Source organism: Watersipora subatra, chromosome 3 (assembly GCF_963576615.1).
Source record: "Watersipora subatra chromosome 3, tzWatSuba1.1, whole genome shotgun sequence".
Lineage (NCBI taxonomy): Eukaryota > Metazoa > Bryozoa > Gymnolaemata > Cheilostomatida > Watersiporidae > Watersipora > Watersipora subatra.
In genome coordinates, this window is record NC_088710.1 from 53,355,690 (window position 1) to 53,372,983 (window position 17,294).

At 37.5% G+C, this 17,294-nt stretch overlaps 1 protein-coding gene across 1 annotated transcript in view; it reads left to right on the top strand.

Moving 5' to 3' along the window:
• The first annotated feature begins 7,424 nt into the window (after positions 1–7,424).
• Positions 7,425–17,294, top strand: part of LOC137391335 (F-box only protein 7-like) — a 19,978-nt gene continuing 10,108 nt past the window's right edge. The window contains exons 1-6 of the mRNA XM_068077778.1: positions 7,425–7,571; positions 7,754–7,985; positions 9,073–9,282; positions 10,574–10,700; positions 11,150–11,212; positions 11,520–11,606. Of these exons, the coding sequence (XP_067933879.1) occupies positions 7,438–7,571; positions 7,754–7,985; positions 9,073–9,282; positions 10,574–10,700; positions 11,150–11,212; positions 11,520–11,606 (853 nt within the window). The 5' untranslated portion in view covers positions 7,425–7,437. The remainder of the gene's footprint in view (positions 7,572–7,753; positions 7,986–9,072; positions 9,283–10,573; positions 10,701–11,149; positions 11,213–11,519; positions 11,607–17,294) is intronic.

Here is a 17,294-nt window from a genome sequence, read left to right on the forward strand (position 1 = left end):
GAGTTGTTCTCTTTGGTAGATGCCTCTGTTAACCTGTGAGATGTCTAGGTGCTGAGAATTTGTTCTTTATGTTGTAGACTGTAAAGGGTTGGCACGTGATTAGGCTTGTCTTGAATATGTTGTGGGAATTGACTGTTTGGAAATTATGGCTAACTCCTGTTATTTTGTTGTGTCAGACTGGCACAGCTGTGTACGTGTCATCACCTCTAATTTCTTTTGGTGGTTTTCTGGCCTGCTGGTTGACGCATCTTCTCTGATTGATTTCTTCCACTTTGAAGTTTCTAATTTGTTTATTAATGGTTCTCTTTGAACCCTGGCCATCCTTGTCAATATGTGTCAGTAATCCTAGGCAATTTGTTCAACTATTCAAAGTTTTTAAACTTGTAAAAATCTTTACAGCAGCATCATGTCCATCGAGCACACGTTCATCATCGTTTCATGACTCAAAATAAACTGGAAAGTTATAGTTAGTATCATATAATTCTTCATTTGCATCACAATCATGATATACAAATGAGTCGTATCAATTTTTTTGCGATATCATTCCGATAAAAATTGTTATTATAATGAAGGAAGTAGGTAAAGATATTTGAAATTGGTTAAAGTGGAAGTAAAATTTCTGATCTAATGCCCTGTGCAAGAATAAATTTGATTGGTTTCCGCTGTTACTTAAAAAGGGCATTTGTAAACAGAGCCATGTAAATGCCGTTGTTCCGGCCTTTATGGTTTCTGACCCAGCCGACGCAATGCCGGAATACCATCTGTTAGGGTTCAAAAGGTTAAGTGGTTTTTCTGAGGATCCTTGATGTGCCAGGAAGTTCGCGACATTTGGCAAGAGGTTTTTCTGATTGCACGTATTCAGCATATTTCTTGTTGTTTAGGCTTTACTCCTTTTTGGGATCTTGTTTTGCTGATATCTCAATACAACAAAGTAAACTAAAACATGCAAAGATTGTGGGGTTAAATGTGTACATGGTTATAGAGAAGTACTTAGAAAGTGAATTGTCAAAGTGAGTGTTATTTGTGGTTTGGTGACAAGTAGTGGCTGCCACCTTAGTTAAAAAGTTTGAAAAAATATTAAATACAAATAGCAAAGTTTACTTTTTTTATTATTGACAATTGTATCAGTAGGTCACATATATAATTAATGTCTGTTTATTGTATTTAAATAATTTGCTTTGCAATCTCAATGTACTTTGTGTGAAATCTTTTTACATCTCACACGTTCTTTAGCACACACCAGAGCAGGAACAAGTAGTGGGCCTCGTGTAATTCCTGGTCCTTAGCCAGTTTATATCAGTTGCCTCGTATGATATTGCTACTAAGATTTAACATATAAGAAGGTTAACAGTGGTAGCTGTGTGTGTTAAAGGTCTTGTTAGACATGTTCACATTGCAGTTCACTGACGGTTTGTGGTGGAAAGCTGTTAGAATAGATAGATTTTTTGGCATAAATTGTTGGCGGTTTGCTTTTTGATGTTGCTCTAGTGGAGACCATTTTGGCAGGTTGGACTTCCTTCAATTGATAATATAAGCTAGTTCAATGCGTTATGGTTTTCCTCTTTGGAGAGGATATTTTCTAAAAGTTCGTGTCTTATTTTTGTTCATTTTTCAGCAAGTATATCAAGTATCTCATAAGCAGTAGTAATACTCTCCTTCCCTTTTATATCCTATATGAATCAGATAGCTTTGTTTTGCACCATTTTAATGTATTGAATCAGTTGTTTGATGGGTGTGTTATACACTGTAGCTGCACATTCAACTTGTGGTCATGTCCTTCACATGATGCAGAGCCCGCTTGACCGTACCAAGCTGGCATTTAGGCTTAGATACTTTTGGTTGATTGTATGAGTTGAACTTAGATCAGATTGTAGTAAAAATTCAATATATTTTGTCTCTTGGGCTGCATCAATATGGCTGTCATTTAGCTGATAATCTGGTTTTAGAGATGATGCAGTTGAGCTGACAATGCTTTCAACAAACCATAGATATATCACATTACTAGTGTTTTAGTTATTTCAAGTCGTATAATAGTCTCTGACAACTTATTTTATTGGTTTTCATTGTTAAATTCAGAGATCTTCATTAAGGTTTTGTCAAGCGCTCACAATGTTATGATGATAGTTTAATGTGTGTGAAACTTCACAAGCTTGAAAGGATCATTTAGCAGATGACACATTCCTTGTAGAATTAAAAAAGAGACCGGTGAAAAGGAGTATAAAAAGTTGCTTATGCATTTATAAAAGCTTCAGTCATGAAATGGAAATTAAGCTGGCGAAGAACATTATTTTCAATTAAGTTTAACAACCATTTTAACAGCTGTTTTCTTTGTTTATGAATGTGTATAGGCATCATCCTTTTCGTCAGCTTCGCTGTCATTGAATGAAAACCTGATTTTGAACTCCTAAAACATTTCAATACAGTTAACCCTCGTTTGTTTGGGCAAAAACAGACTGGACATTGAAAAAGTTCGAAAATTAGGTACTGTAAAGTACTGTACCGTTTATTAAACAGCCTATATTGTTTCGCATATATACTCCTAGGTTACAATATGGTACAATATGCATATAGGTTATACATGAGAGAGTAAAATTTGATTATACCTACAATAGGTATAATTAGTAAACCTTTGGCAGACGTAATGACATTTATGTAGTTTTTAGTTTGCACTCTCTCACAGGCAGAGCGACAATTTCACCACTGTGAGTTTGTTTTTAAAAGATTTTTCATATACGTCCAAGTATCAGACCGAGTTGAACAAGGGACTATTTTAAGTAAAACATATTAAATTGATAGAATTAATACTTGTTTCAATCATGTTGCCTTCAAAGTTTCAATTAAAATCCGTACAACTTGGGAGTTAGAAAAGGACTTTGATACGCCATAACAACGTTAGCTTTTTATGCTAGTACGCTGCTCTTAAAGATAATTCTAATAGTTCGTCTAAACATTTTGAATTTTTCAGATCTAGTTTTGAACCACCTTATAGACGAATCTGAGGAAAATGGGTCAAATTTAAATCTTAAATTTAATGACTTCGAACATAGATATAGTAAACCCTAGATATGCGAATAATCAAAACAAGTGAGGCCTATAATTAGCATGACGCAACGTCATGGTGATGTGCAAAGCGAATCAGCTGATCTATTAACTCCTATTGACTTAGCACTAAAAACTGCTCAATTTTCCCATTGTTTGTGCATCTGAGACTGCATATTTTATTGAAAATATGTAAAACTTATATACAGTAATACTTCAACTTACGAGTGCCCTAACGTACGAGAAACTTGAGGTACGAGCCAGCTTTTAAGCAAGTTTTAGCACTAACATATGAGCCATGTTTGAGATACGAGCACATAAGTCAGTTGCCAAATATGTCGGAGGTGTCTTATGAGAACAGCATCACTCTGTATTTTTCAACTGCTCAGATTATACTTTTGTAGCATGTTTTTGTGCTCGATTTTCAGTGTAGAATTATGTGAATTAAAAGTACCGTGCGTAGACTGAAAGTTTGCCAGTAAAAAGATAGATAATGCAAAGAAAAAGGGAATGATAACAATTTATATTAAACGGAAAATTATTGCAAAATATGTATGCATGATTGAGCTAGCTCAGCAATATGACAGAAATACATCCACAATTATCAAACACAAGGATTATATTCAAGGCATTTAGTTTGCAAAAGGGCTAGCCATAGTTTCTAAACGATGCAGCGATCTTCACGACCACTGATGGAGAGACTGCTCAGGCTTTGGATAAAAGACAAACAATTGGCCGGTGACTGCGTAACTGGAACGATGCTACGTAAAAAGGCCGGCGCTATCTATCAAGACTATGAAAAATAGACATTCGGACAAGTTGGCTAGTGGTCGTGCATTAACCCTTGGTGACGATACCTGTGTTCGTCCTGATCGCAACATGTTGAAAGGGCGACAAAGGCAAACGTCATTAGATAGGTTTCTCTTAAAACAGCTGGCTGGCCGTGAGAGCGGAACAAAAGAAAAATTAGCTAACCAGCGAGAAACTTAAAACTATGAACGCCGAAAATTTTTTAATTACGTTAACTTAAAGATTAAAGTTTGCTTTTAGGTTTGCTTTTAAGTTTGTCTTTTAAGACTTGGATAAAATCCAAATTTATCAAAGTCAACTGTTGTAATGAAGGATAATTTATCTCTCCCTCTCTGGCAAATGCTAGCGCTAGCTGCTATTATATGTATTTAATTTTACATTTTAATTAATCACATTTCCTTGCATTATTTTTTATTTGTTGCTTTTTGAAAGCATGTGGTAAGTTAGGACAATAACCAACATGTTCTTTTTGTTACAATATGTTGTTTTGAGTGTTTTATTTGCATTTTTAGAGTATGGAAACCAATCAATTTATATTTAATTGTTCTATATATAAATAAATTGCACCAACATGCGAGTAAATTGGCATACGAGCTCAGTCTCTGAACGCATTAAGCTCGTAAGTCGAAGTATGACTGTAATGACTTTGGATGATAAAGGCAAGAATCTTACACACATGGTAATGAATAATACCAATGATTTAGAAGCTTCTATATCATTGATAATACAAAGAGTGACCAAATAGAAATTAAACTAATAACAAACTAATGAATCAAATGATATTTAGAAGCAGTAAAGCTGGACCACTGTATTAAACACCCATTAGACATGACTGAAAATAACTAGACGAGATAGGTTTTGTCTAAGGTTGGTTGAACTAGATTCCTGCTTTGAAGCGGCATAGTGTATTCTGGTTTTAGTATAGCGATTTACTATAGTTTTGAGTAGACTGTTGGCATGCACTGTACATGTAAAACCTTGATTGAGGTTATGTAATAAGACATATATGTTATTGTCTGTGACGTTACTTGTTTAAAAGCTCTCTGTGTGTCAACGTAGGCACCTTTCTGCAGCAATACATATTCGGCCTATCAATCTGGTCACCAATCCTCCTCTGTTTTTAACTGAGATTAGGGTTATGTCATCACTATTTCTACTTCCCACTCCTTCTACATCGGTCAAGAACTTAATACACTCATCACATTTGAGTTAGAAAAAAATCTTCATCGCCGAACTCCTCATCCTCATCTTCACCTTCGTCAGCTTTTGTCTCTTCTTTCTTTTTCTTTCTAGCCAGAGAATGTAGCAGGAGTTGACCAGTTTTTTCAGCCCTGCTTACATCCAGATCAATACAGTTAACATTGGGACTTGGTGTGGTATCTGCTTTTATGAACAGTGCTCGAAGTACAGATCTAAAGCACTGCACATCCGGGTTATTGTTATAGCCACCCTTATATCAGATTGTGGAAAACAGAATCTCAATGTGATCCTGGTTGATCTTAAAGGTTAGGAAGTAGTTGATGTAAGGGTAGTTGCTGAAAAGATATTGAGCAATATCATGTACAGATTTGGCTGCTGACTCAAAACCAATGACGAAATGATGATGATTTTCCTATTATTTTCCACTAGCAGCTTTCAGCTTGGTGTCTTTAATCGGCATAGATAGCTTATGATATTGTTGAGAACTTCTTGTTTTGAGTTGATGTTCTGTCTTGTTATGGGCAATTCAGGATATACCTGGGGTGTTGTGGTCTCTTCTGATGACATTTCACTAAGAATTTGGTCTTATTGTTACGCTTATGACTTAAAAACTAGCATGCCAAGCGTGCTTCCACTACTAAACTTATTGCTCAATTGAAGGCTTTGATGCTGTGATGCACATCACTACGACGTAACGTCGTGAAAACAACAGCCAATTATAGGCCTCACTTTTGCTCCATTGAAATGATAGCTATTCGCCAATTTAGGGTTTACTATATCTATGACTTCGAATCACAATGTAGTTCTGATTATTTTGACGATTGATCTTTTCAGGCACACTCATCACTAAAGCCATGACAATCGCAACAAAAGAATCGGTGGATACTAATGTAATCATGTCACTATTAGTGCCATTTTTTGTAGAATTTTCTGTTGATCACTTTTTATTATGGGTTCATAAAAATCAAACAAACCCATTTGGAGTTATGACTAAAACAGTAAACGTAAAACATCGATAATCTCTTTGGAATTAATTTGCCCACAGATGGGGAAACTCCGAAAAAATCTGCTCTAAAGGGTTAATAACAGGATAATAACAAATGGAAATTATAGTACAAAATTTACTCAGGCAAATGCATTGCTCACGTCATCTGTCACGCGGGTCACCTATCGATTAAAGTTGCCATTCTTCAGGCAATCATTAGGGCCACAGAAAATTGAAAGTCTGAGAAGGTGAAGTTCGAAGAAGCGGGTGTTGACTATAATGTTAAAGGTAGACTTGCAACAAAATTCACATTACAGTTATTTGGTATCAAAAAATTCACCATGTCTTACTCTGCTGTGTTGCAGGTGCAAAATATGTGGAAATGTGATTACTAGCTCTTAAAAGCTAAAAAATGAACAATTAATCGCAGCCACACAAGACCGCCGTAGTTTGGATTCTCTTTCCAAATCGGGTCAAATGTGACGTAGTTGCAGGAGATGGCTTCTGTTTACACTTTCAAGCAACCTCATTCGTCAAAATATTTTCACAAATATACTTCACGCATTCAATAAAACCATGTCTATTGTTCTTACGCGTCTGTTTTATCGTCGTTGTAATGCTGTCACTTTTAGCAGTGATATCTTATAACTTACCATAAAAATTCGTTTAATTTTTTAGCTTTAGCTTGAAGGAGTACATATAATTGTCTGATAATCATGATGAGCCTGCCGGTCACTTGTGATAATCGAAAAGTGCTGCAGAAATTATTTGCGAAGTATTGGGTCACATGATCAGATTACGACTTGCTGATTAGACCAGGCCGAAACAAAACTGTAAAGTAGCGAGCATCTATATTTGATACGGGGTCTTCGGTAAAACCCGAAGTGTTTGTCATAAACTAGTGCTACAATAAGTTTTATATTGAGCTTTTTATTGGTCTTCCAATTCACGTGACAAGGCAATAACCGAATTTCATGACTACGTCAGAGAAATAAAGAGATTCCAATCTACGGCGGCTTTTCGTTTTTGAGCTTTCAAGAGCTTGTAATCACATTTCCACGTATTTGGCACCTACAACACAACAGAGTAAGACATGGTGAATCTTTTGATACCAAATAACTGTAATGTGAATTTTGTTGCAAGTCAACCTTTAATATAAACAAAGCTTTGCAGCTGTGTGAGTTTGAGGGAGCATTTCAGCACTAAAGAAAGTGCATTTTAAATTATAAAGAAACGTGATTGCTTACATTGGGTAGATGCGGTAAACTAATGTGAGCTGAAATCGCATTTGAATAAGTTTCTACTTCAGCCCTATAGAGTCACCAATGAATCATAGACATGCATCTCAGGTTTTATTTTCAATTTAATGGACGAGTCTTTTTTAGTACGTAACTATCCAAATTATGAGAAGTTTAATAGTCAAGGAGCTTAATGGGAGTTCACGGAGAAGGAAGACATTACGTTGGGATGCTCAAGAGGAAGCCACTACATGGAACCACCTCATACATAAAGTTGAGCAGGAGTTCTCTGTGCCTAGGTAATGAACAGACAGGTGTTTTGCTGCAGGCTAGGTGAAGAAATGGTCAGGGCCTTTTTTCGTGACAGTTGTTTCTCGGCCTTATTAAATTGTTAGTACTTAGTAAAATTAGTCATGTCACTTTTTGCATTCTCTGTACAGTACAACTCACACATTCTCATTTATACTTTTCCTTCTGCTAGACACAGAATTCAACTCAGTTTGAATCATGGCAAAACATTCATAGAAGCTGAGGATAGCACAACTCTCTCTCAACTGAATATAGTCAATGGAGACATTCTGACTCTAGTAGCTCCATCAGATGACACCAAAGCGTCAAACTTGAATGACAAGGAGGACATAAAGTCATCAGCACCTAGGGAAAAACAGGAGGAGACGACGTCACCTGTAATCAGGAAAAAGTGTTGCTTAATGGTTAGTACAAATCTGGATTGCCATTACAGCTGTTTTATTTTCTAGCCTACTCTAAATGATTTGTGAATTACGCGAACATTATGTTTATGCTCAAGGTTATTGCTATATGAAATTATCAACCACACTTAGGATACTCTGTTCAGTTGCAATAGACAGGTTGTCTAGCACTTGTCACCAGATGTCACTTGTCACTAAAGATACGTACTCTGTTTAGTCGCAATAGACAGGTTGTCTAGCACTTGTCACTAGATGTCATTTGTCACTAAAGATATTCTATGTAGTTTGCATAGACAAGTTGTCTAGCACTTGTCACCAGATATATCAATCTCCCTAGTGTCTGATGAGTGCGGATGCATGAAGCAAATTGTAAGTCAAATAGACATCAAATCTATTTAGTTCAAATATGGGTGTTAATGTGTTTATTGTCTGTTCTCTGTACTTTACATCAACATCGAGCTTTCTTTAGCTCAACTACATGTATATAAAACATGGAACTTCATTAATATATCATAGCCTGTATTGTATTGTATTGAGCTCTCTCTTTGGTTTAGCTAACAATAGATATGTATATATATTAGTTATATTATTAATTAAAAACTCAACATGAGGCCTTGTGGTTTAGATTTCTATTAGCAATTTGATGCTATTGTTGGTGCCTCAAATCCCTAAATTGGTAGTATACTCTGTGCTTAGTACCACCTGCTAATATTGGAAATGCTACAACTAAGGATCTGATTGCATATGTGTGATTCTATATAGAGATCACTTGATATGTTAAGTGAAAGCCAATTATTTAGGACAGGACTAGGGGATTGCATAAGGAAGAGTGAAAGCGTCACATGTATTTATATCCATTGTAGTAAATTATGTTTTACTCATTTAATGTGTGTAAGTGAATTCGTGAACTCCCTTTAGGTCTACTTCTCGTTAAACACCTATAGCATGTCGTTTATACTGCATGAAACTCTAATATCATGTTGTGTGGTGAATGGTCCGTTGTGGCCAGCTCATAATATGTAACTTAAAATTTAATGAGCTGTACAGTTTTGGTATACAGTTTGTGTTGATAATGATGCCACTAATACAGGACACACAGTCCTCGGCCATGGCTAGGTCCAACTCATTTAGACTCGGGATACCACCCAGTTTAATGAGAGATGTAAGGGGTGAGGAGTTACCCCTTTCGTTCCAGCAGTTGTTAGCGGAGCATGGAACATGCGGACCAATTGAACAATTGATACTTGCAGTGCACACATTGATGCTGGAGAGCGGATTTTTATACAACAGACAGAATCAAGTAGGTGTCCAATATACACTAGTTTTCTTTATTTTTAAATTTGTCTTTTAGGCAGGTTTAAAGGTTTACCTGTCACAAAATTCATATTACAGTTATTTGGTATCAAAAGATTCACCATGTCTTACTCTGCTGTGTTGAAGGTGCAAAATATGTGGAAATGTGATTACAAGCTCTTAAAAGCTCAAAAACGAACAGTTAATCGCCGCCATCGCGAAAATGCCGTAGATTAGAATCCCTTTCCAAAACAGCTCAAATGGGACGTACATGAACAGGATGGCTTCTGTTTACACTTTCATGCCACCTCATTCGTCGAAATATTTTCTCAAATATACTTCTCGTATTCAATAAAACTATGTCTATCGTCCTTACGCGTCTATGTCATCATCATCGTAATGCTATCACTTTGAGCACTAATATCTCAAAACCCACCGTAAAAATTTGTTTAATTTTTTAACCTTAGCTCGAAGAAGTGCATATCATCCTCTGACAAACATGACGAGCCTGTTGGTCACCTGTGATAGTCGAAAAATTCTGCAAAAATTATTCGCACTGTTTGGCAAGAAGTATGGGTCACATGATCAGATTACGACTAGACGGTTAGTCCAAATCGAAACAAAACTGTAAAGTAGCGAGCATCTATATTTGATACAGGCTTTTTGGTAAAACCCGAAGTGTTTGTCATAAATTAGTGCTGCGAGACGTTTTATATTGAGCCTTTTATTGGCTTTTCAATTCACATGATAACATCACCTGTCAAAACAATAACCAAATTGTTTGAGTACGTCAGAGAAATAAATTTATTCCAACCTACGGCGTTTTCGTGATGGCTGCGATTAATTGTTCGTTTTTGAGCTTTTAGGAGCTTGTAATCACATTTCCACATATTTTGCACCTACAACACAGTTACACAACAGAGTAAGACATGGTGAATATTTTGACACCAAATAACTGTAATGTGAATTTTGTTGCAAGTCAACCTTTAACGTTCGTTTTCATATTCATATTAAACTTGCTATTGTCCATATGATTATTTAGCATGTCAGTTGTACACACTTTCTCATTTTGCTGCTTCAACAGTTAATACATCTCATTTTGTTTATTCATTAGTTGCGATCATTTTCATATAACTATAATATTATATCAGTGTTACCATATAAGATAGCTTTGACCGAACATGGTCACGCGTGCATTACTTGACGTAGATGTAGGAAAGCATACTGAACCACTGCAAGATAAACTTGGAGTGTTTGACAAATAGTTGTTTCAAGATTATTTGTATGTCTCTCTATAGGAACCATTGTTAGATCAGATTCGCAAGTCTTCATCTATGTACAAGATACCATATAGCCATGTGATGCATGAAGACTCCAATGTTACCGTAGCCTGTGTACCAATGGCTAATCATCTAGTTGTGCATGGTAAGAGTTAATGACAAGGCATTTGAAGAGGTTTTAAACATCAAATAAAGATATGAAATCTGTACTTATGTTTTAGCCGCATCTGAGGCAGTAATCCAATATGGTGTATAAAATGTCGTTTTCTTTACACTTGGTTTGATGTGAAATGTTGGCTTTTGCTTTGAAAATCCTGTCCGGCATACCAACAAGAAGCGCATATTTCTGCAATGAATACATCATTCTTGCAAAGCTGTATTTCATCTTCTCGGCACCTGGAAAAGAGAGTTACTTCTCCTCGAATGCCTCCAGTATAAGTACTGTATATGCATGGTAGACAAGTTTTACTAATTCAAATTCGACATATCCTATTGTTCTGTAAATGGTTTTATCTGGACATCAGCTCAGTTATACTCCTTGCATAAATTCTGACTCAATATCTCTAGAATATGATGGATCTGTTTATATTTCAGCTGCTGTACAAGCCTCTAGAAACCTTCACCTGAAGCTTCCCACTAAACACTATCTCACTGAAGGTGATTAACACCCCATTCATATACCTCTTTCACATTTGCAATGGTTTTTATTTTTATATTCTTGATGAAGAATTCTGTACTATAATTTTACATACAGCCTCATATTTGTCTACACACATTGTTATCTATAAGTGTTTACTTTATGCACAATTTTGCCAACTACTTGTACCGAAGCCTGACCCAAATATATTAATATTTTACATGTGACTCAGTCGGTTAGTAAGAAGTATAAGACACTATCAGCTGGGTTTTAGATCCTTGCGACCATTTTTCTGTGCAAGTCTGTGGACTCTTTTGTTTGTTGCAGATGGGTTGGTGCGCAGCAAACTCGTACAGCTATCAAACAGCTTTAAGGACCTTTTGGTAGCACCTCTTATCCTTGCCATGAAGGAGGGTGAGTTGTGACTGCATCAAATGTCAAAAGTCTCCCCACTTTAGATTGATAAGACCTGCGGGTAGCTAAGGCCAATATCTGAAAGTTTAAAGGTTGACTTGCAACAAAATTCACATTACAGTTATTTGATATCAAAAGATTCACCATGTCTTACTCTGTTGTGTTGTAAGTGCAAAATATGTGGGAATGTGATTACAAGCTCTTAAAAGCTCAAAAACCAACAGTTAATCGCGGCCACACAAGACCGCCATAGTTTGGATTCTCTTTCCAAAACGGCTCAAATGTAACGTAGTTGTGGTGGATGGTTTCTGTTTACACTTTCATGCAACCTTATTCGTCGAAATATTTTCACACATATACTTCACGCATCCAATAAAACTATATCTATTGTTCTTACGCGTCTATTTTATCGTCATTGTAATGCTGTCACTTTTAGCAGTGATATCTTATAACTTACCGTAAAAATTCATTTAATTTTTTAACCTTGCCTCGAAGGAGTACATATCATTGTCTGATCATGACGAGCCTGCTGGTCACCTGTGATAATTGAAAAGTGCTGCAAAAATTATTTGCGAAGTATTGGGTCACATGATCAGATTATGACTTGACGATTAGATTAAGCCGAAACAAAAGTGTAAAGTAGCGAGCGTCTATATTTGATATGGGGTCTTCGGTAAAACCCGAAGTGTTTGTCATAAACTAGTGCTACGATAAGTTTTATATTGAGCTTTTTATTGGCCTTTCAATTCACGTGATAACATCACGTGACAAGACAATAACTAAACTGTAATGACTGCGTCAGATAAATAAAGAGATTCCAATCTACGGCGGCTTTTCGTTTTTGAGCTTTTAAGAGCTTGTAATCGCATTGCCACATATTTGGCACCTACAACACAACAGAGTAAGACATGGTGAATCTTTTGATACCAAATAACTGTAATGTGAATTTTGTTGCAAGTAAACCTTCAAATTCAGAGTTCTTCATCAAGGTTTTGTCAAGCGCTGCTTTGGGCTGCTTTTAATCTGTTGTAATGCCACTTCATGTAGTTGTCTACACTCCACCTACACTGTTACTACAGTCATACCTCGACATACGAGTGCCACAACATAGGATAAATTTGAGATACGAGCAAAGTTTGGAGCAAGTTTTAGCTTTGAGATAATAGCCCAATTTGAGAATTTGAGGTCTTATGAGATCAGCATTGCTTGATATATTTTGTCAGCTCAATTGCATTTGCTACTGGTTCTTTTTGTTTGCGTTAATCAGTGCAGAATTAAGTGAATTAACAGTACTGTAGGCATGTCGAAATCAATCCTGTGCAATAGAAGATAGTGGGAAGAAAAAACGTATGATAACAATTAATATAAAACATGAAATTATAGAAAAACATAAGAGTTGTGTACGGATGACTGAGCTGGCTCACCAATATGAGTACAACCACAATATGTACCATTTTCAAGCACGGTACTGTGAATGGCATCAAGCCTTCATAAGGACTAACCATACTTTTCAAACAATGCAGCAATGTTCATGATGAGATGGAGAGGCTTCTTATGATCTGGATGAAGGGCAGTTAGCTTGGAGATAGCATGACTGACATGGATCGCATGGAAAAACCCAATGGACTATATTATGACTTGAAAGTAAATAAGACAGCCGGAAAAGGGGAGACTTCAACATCAAAGGAAATATTCAAAACTAGTCGTGGCTGGCTCAACAATTTAAAAAAATACACTGGGATATACTCGGTTGTGAGGCATGGGAAAGCAGCAAGTTCTGACTTGATAGCCTCGACAGAATATATCAACATCTCTGCCTTGGTTATAATGCAACAAAGTTACATTCCCAGCGAGTGCTCAGCTGTGATGAAATTGGCCTCTTTTGGAAAAAGATGCCTCGGCTCACATTCATCACGGTCGAGGAGAATAGGCTACCAGGCTACAAACTCATGAAGGACCACTTTACTCTAGCCTTATGTGCCAATGCTAGCGGTGGCTGTAAAGTCAAACTGCTGTTGGTATACCACTCCGTGAACCCCATGCTCTTTTAAAAGACAAAGGATTTGAAAGAAAAACTCTGAGTGATGTGGCACGCTAATCATAAGGCCTGAGTTACGCGGCAGTTTTTTACAGAATGGTTTAGTTAAACCGCTTGACTCCTGCAGTTAAAAAATAGTTGACCGATAAAAACCTGTCAATGAAATGTCTACTGGTCCTCAACAATGCTCCTGGTCACCCTCCTGGTCTTGAGGAAAAAATTTGTGATGAACACAGCTTCAAAGGTCCTCTATTTTCCGCCCAACACCACGCCACTCTTCCAGCCCGTAGAACAACAAATGTTTTCAAACTTCAAAAAACTACATGAAGTATTTATTCAAGAAATGCTTCAATGTGACAGATAGCACGAACCTCACCCTTCGTGAATTTTGAAAAGGGCATTTTAATATCGTTCATTGTTTGAAAATCATTGGCCATTTATGGCAGCGTGTCACATGGGGATCTCTTAATTCAGCATGGAAGAAATTGTGGCCAGCTTCCGTTGCTGTACGACACTTTGAAGAGGTCGAAACGCAGACCATGATGAGGGTGAACTCGTTTTAACAGATAAACTCGTGTCTCATGAAAAATCTATAGGGCTAAAAGTAAAAGAGGCAGACATAAATGGCCTTGGAGGTGCACTAGGAAGAACTGACAACACAAGGATTGATTGTGTTTCAGGAGGTGTTACATGAGCGAGTAGGGTAGATGGAAAAGGGATAGGTGGAAGAGGGGGTAAGTGGAAAAACCCTGCCTCTCTACAAAGGAAATAAGACATGTTAAAAAATAGCAGGAGTTTTTTGGTTTTATGGAAGAGACATCCGGACAAGCTAGCTAGTGGTCGTGCGTTAGCCCTTTGTAAAGACACATGTGCTCATAATTTTCGTAACATTTTGAAATGGCGAAAAACCTAACGTCTTTGGATAAATTTCTCTTAAAACAGCTGGCTGAGTGTTAAGACGAAACCAAAAAAAATGAGCTAAACTGGTAGAAAAAAATTGAAAAGATGGAAATGAAAGAAATTATGATTTCATTGAGTTTAAAATTAAAATTTACTTGTGAATATATGCATAGGAAGCCAAATTTATTCAAGTTAAATTTAATTTTTCTCTTTCTCCGCAAACACAGCCATAAGCTACTACCGTCTATACATAACAATGTCACAATTTGTTGCATATCGTAACCACTAGATATGTATTTATTACTTTTTGAGAGCATATGGCGACTTAGGACAATTACATGTTTTTCATTGCAATATCTTGTTTTTGTGTGTTTTCCAAAGGATGAAATTGAATTAATTTGTATTTAGTTGTTTTAAAATAAATTGCGAGAGATACGAATAAATTGAAATATAAACTTGGATCTGGAACGCATCAAACCCGTATGTCGAGGTATGACTGTCCTAGTAGTTATCTACTCTATACATGTACTGCTACTACTGTAGTTATCTACTCTATACATGTACTGCTACTACGTGTAGTTATCTACTCTATACATTTACTGCTTCTACGTGTAGTTATCTACTCTATACATGTACTGCTACTACGTGTAGTTATCTACTATATAAACGGCAATCGTTGTCTGTCTGATTGATTGATTGTCCGCCTTATAGAGCGGTCTTTCCTTTTATCGTCGTACGAATTTCGGTCGTACGAAGCGAACTGAATTAATATGTGTAGTAACGGTAAATAAATTATAGAGCGGTCTTTCTTTTTCCATTCGATCGAACGAAGCCAACCGAATTAATATGAGTACTAATTATCGTAATTTCGTAATATGGACTATTAGCCGCTACTTTTCTCTGACGATTTGAGCCAAACGGCTTATATAAAGGTGTGGCGATTCTGTTGTTTTTCTTTCACCGCTCGGGCGCATTAACCGAAATCCCCGGTTAGCACGCTTTTTAAACGGCAAATTTTCTGCCGTGTTAAAAAGCACCTTTCCTGAGTTCTGCGGCCTATACAAAGGTGTCTATACAGCTATACAAATGTACTATTCATTAAATAAAATAAATTAACGAGTAGTTATTTACATGCAATTAATATTTACTGCCAACGTGTACCGAGAAGGTCACGTAAACGTTTGTTTCTTGGAGCCACTGGAAAAACGCATTTCTCACCTACTAAATTTCCACATCAAAAAGGTAAGTGTTTCTTATACGACGTTGTATTGTCTATGAATTGCCACATCTCCACTACTTAATAACGTTGGATTTGCCGCTGTTCGTGATAGTGGGTCATGTTCATTTCCTTCAGCAGCCGAGTTACTAATTTTTTCCAGCTACGAGTAGGCCTACTGTAACTTACTATTACAGAACTTTCACGAGTACTCCTAGGGTTGCAATACGCTATTGTGAAAAGAAAGAGAGCAGCTGCTATCGACTTACTGTCACCCTGCATCAGCCATGACCAGCTATACGTCGCCTGCTCAAAAGTAGGCACACGCCAAAAACTGTTTCTTCATACGCCCGACAGAAAAACCAAAAATGTTGTTTATCCGCAAGTGTTGCGTTGAACTAAGGGAGAGAGAGAGAGGGAGAGAAAGAGGGAGGGAGAGAGAGGGGGAAGAGGGAGGGAGAGAGAGAGAGGGAGGGAGAGCGAGGAGGAGAGGGGGGAGAGGGGGGAGAGGGGGGAGAGAGAGAGGGAGAGGGGGAAGAGGGAGGGAGAGAGAGAGAGGGGAGAGAGGGGAGAGACGGAGAGAGGGAGAGAGGGGAAAGAGGGAGAGAAGGAGAGAGAGAGGGAGAGCGAGGAGGAGAGAGGGAGAGAGAGGGAGAGAAAGAAGGAGAAGAGGGAGGGAGAGAGAGAGGGGAAAGAGGGAGAGGGGAGAGGGAGAGAGAGGAAAGAGGGAGAGAGAGAGAGATGGAGAGAGGGAGATGTAACTGCATATTTGGAGTTGTTTTACGATATGAAAGCCAACTCTCAATAAACCTTATGCTGCCCGTGAATCTGCTCCTGTAGACGGGTAATGCAGCTAGTCTACTCTATAAATGTACTGCTACTACGTGTAGTTATCTACTCTATACATGTACTGCTACTATGTGTAGTCATCTACTCTATACATGTACTGCTACTACGTGTAGTTATCTACTTTATACTTGTACTGCTACTATGTGTAGTTATCTACTCTACACTTGTACTGCTACTATGTGTAGTTATCTACTCTATACATGTACTGCTACTATGTGTAGTTATCTACTCTATACATGTACTGCTGCTATGTGTAGTTATCTACTCTATACATGTACTGCTACTACGTGTAGTTATCTACTTTATACCTGTACTGCTACCACAGATAGCTTTTTACTCCTCCCTTGAAGGTCCCTATCTTATAAATTAACTAGCTGCATTACCCGTCTACAGGAGCAGATTCACGGGCAGCATAAGGTTTATTGAGAGTTGGCTTTCATACCGTAAAACAACTCCAAATATGCAGTTACATCTCCCTCTCTCCATCTCTCCCTCTTTCCTCTCTTTCCCTCTCTCCGTCTCTCCCTCTCTCCCCCCTCTCTCCCCCCTCTCTCTCTCTCCCTCCTTCTCCTTCTTTCTCTCCCTCTCTCTCTCCTTCTCTCCCTCTTTCTCCTCTCTCCGTCTCTCCCCTCTCTCCCCTCTTTCTCCTCTCCCTCTTTCTCCTCTCCCTCTCTCCCCTCTCCTC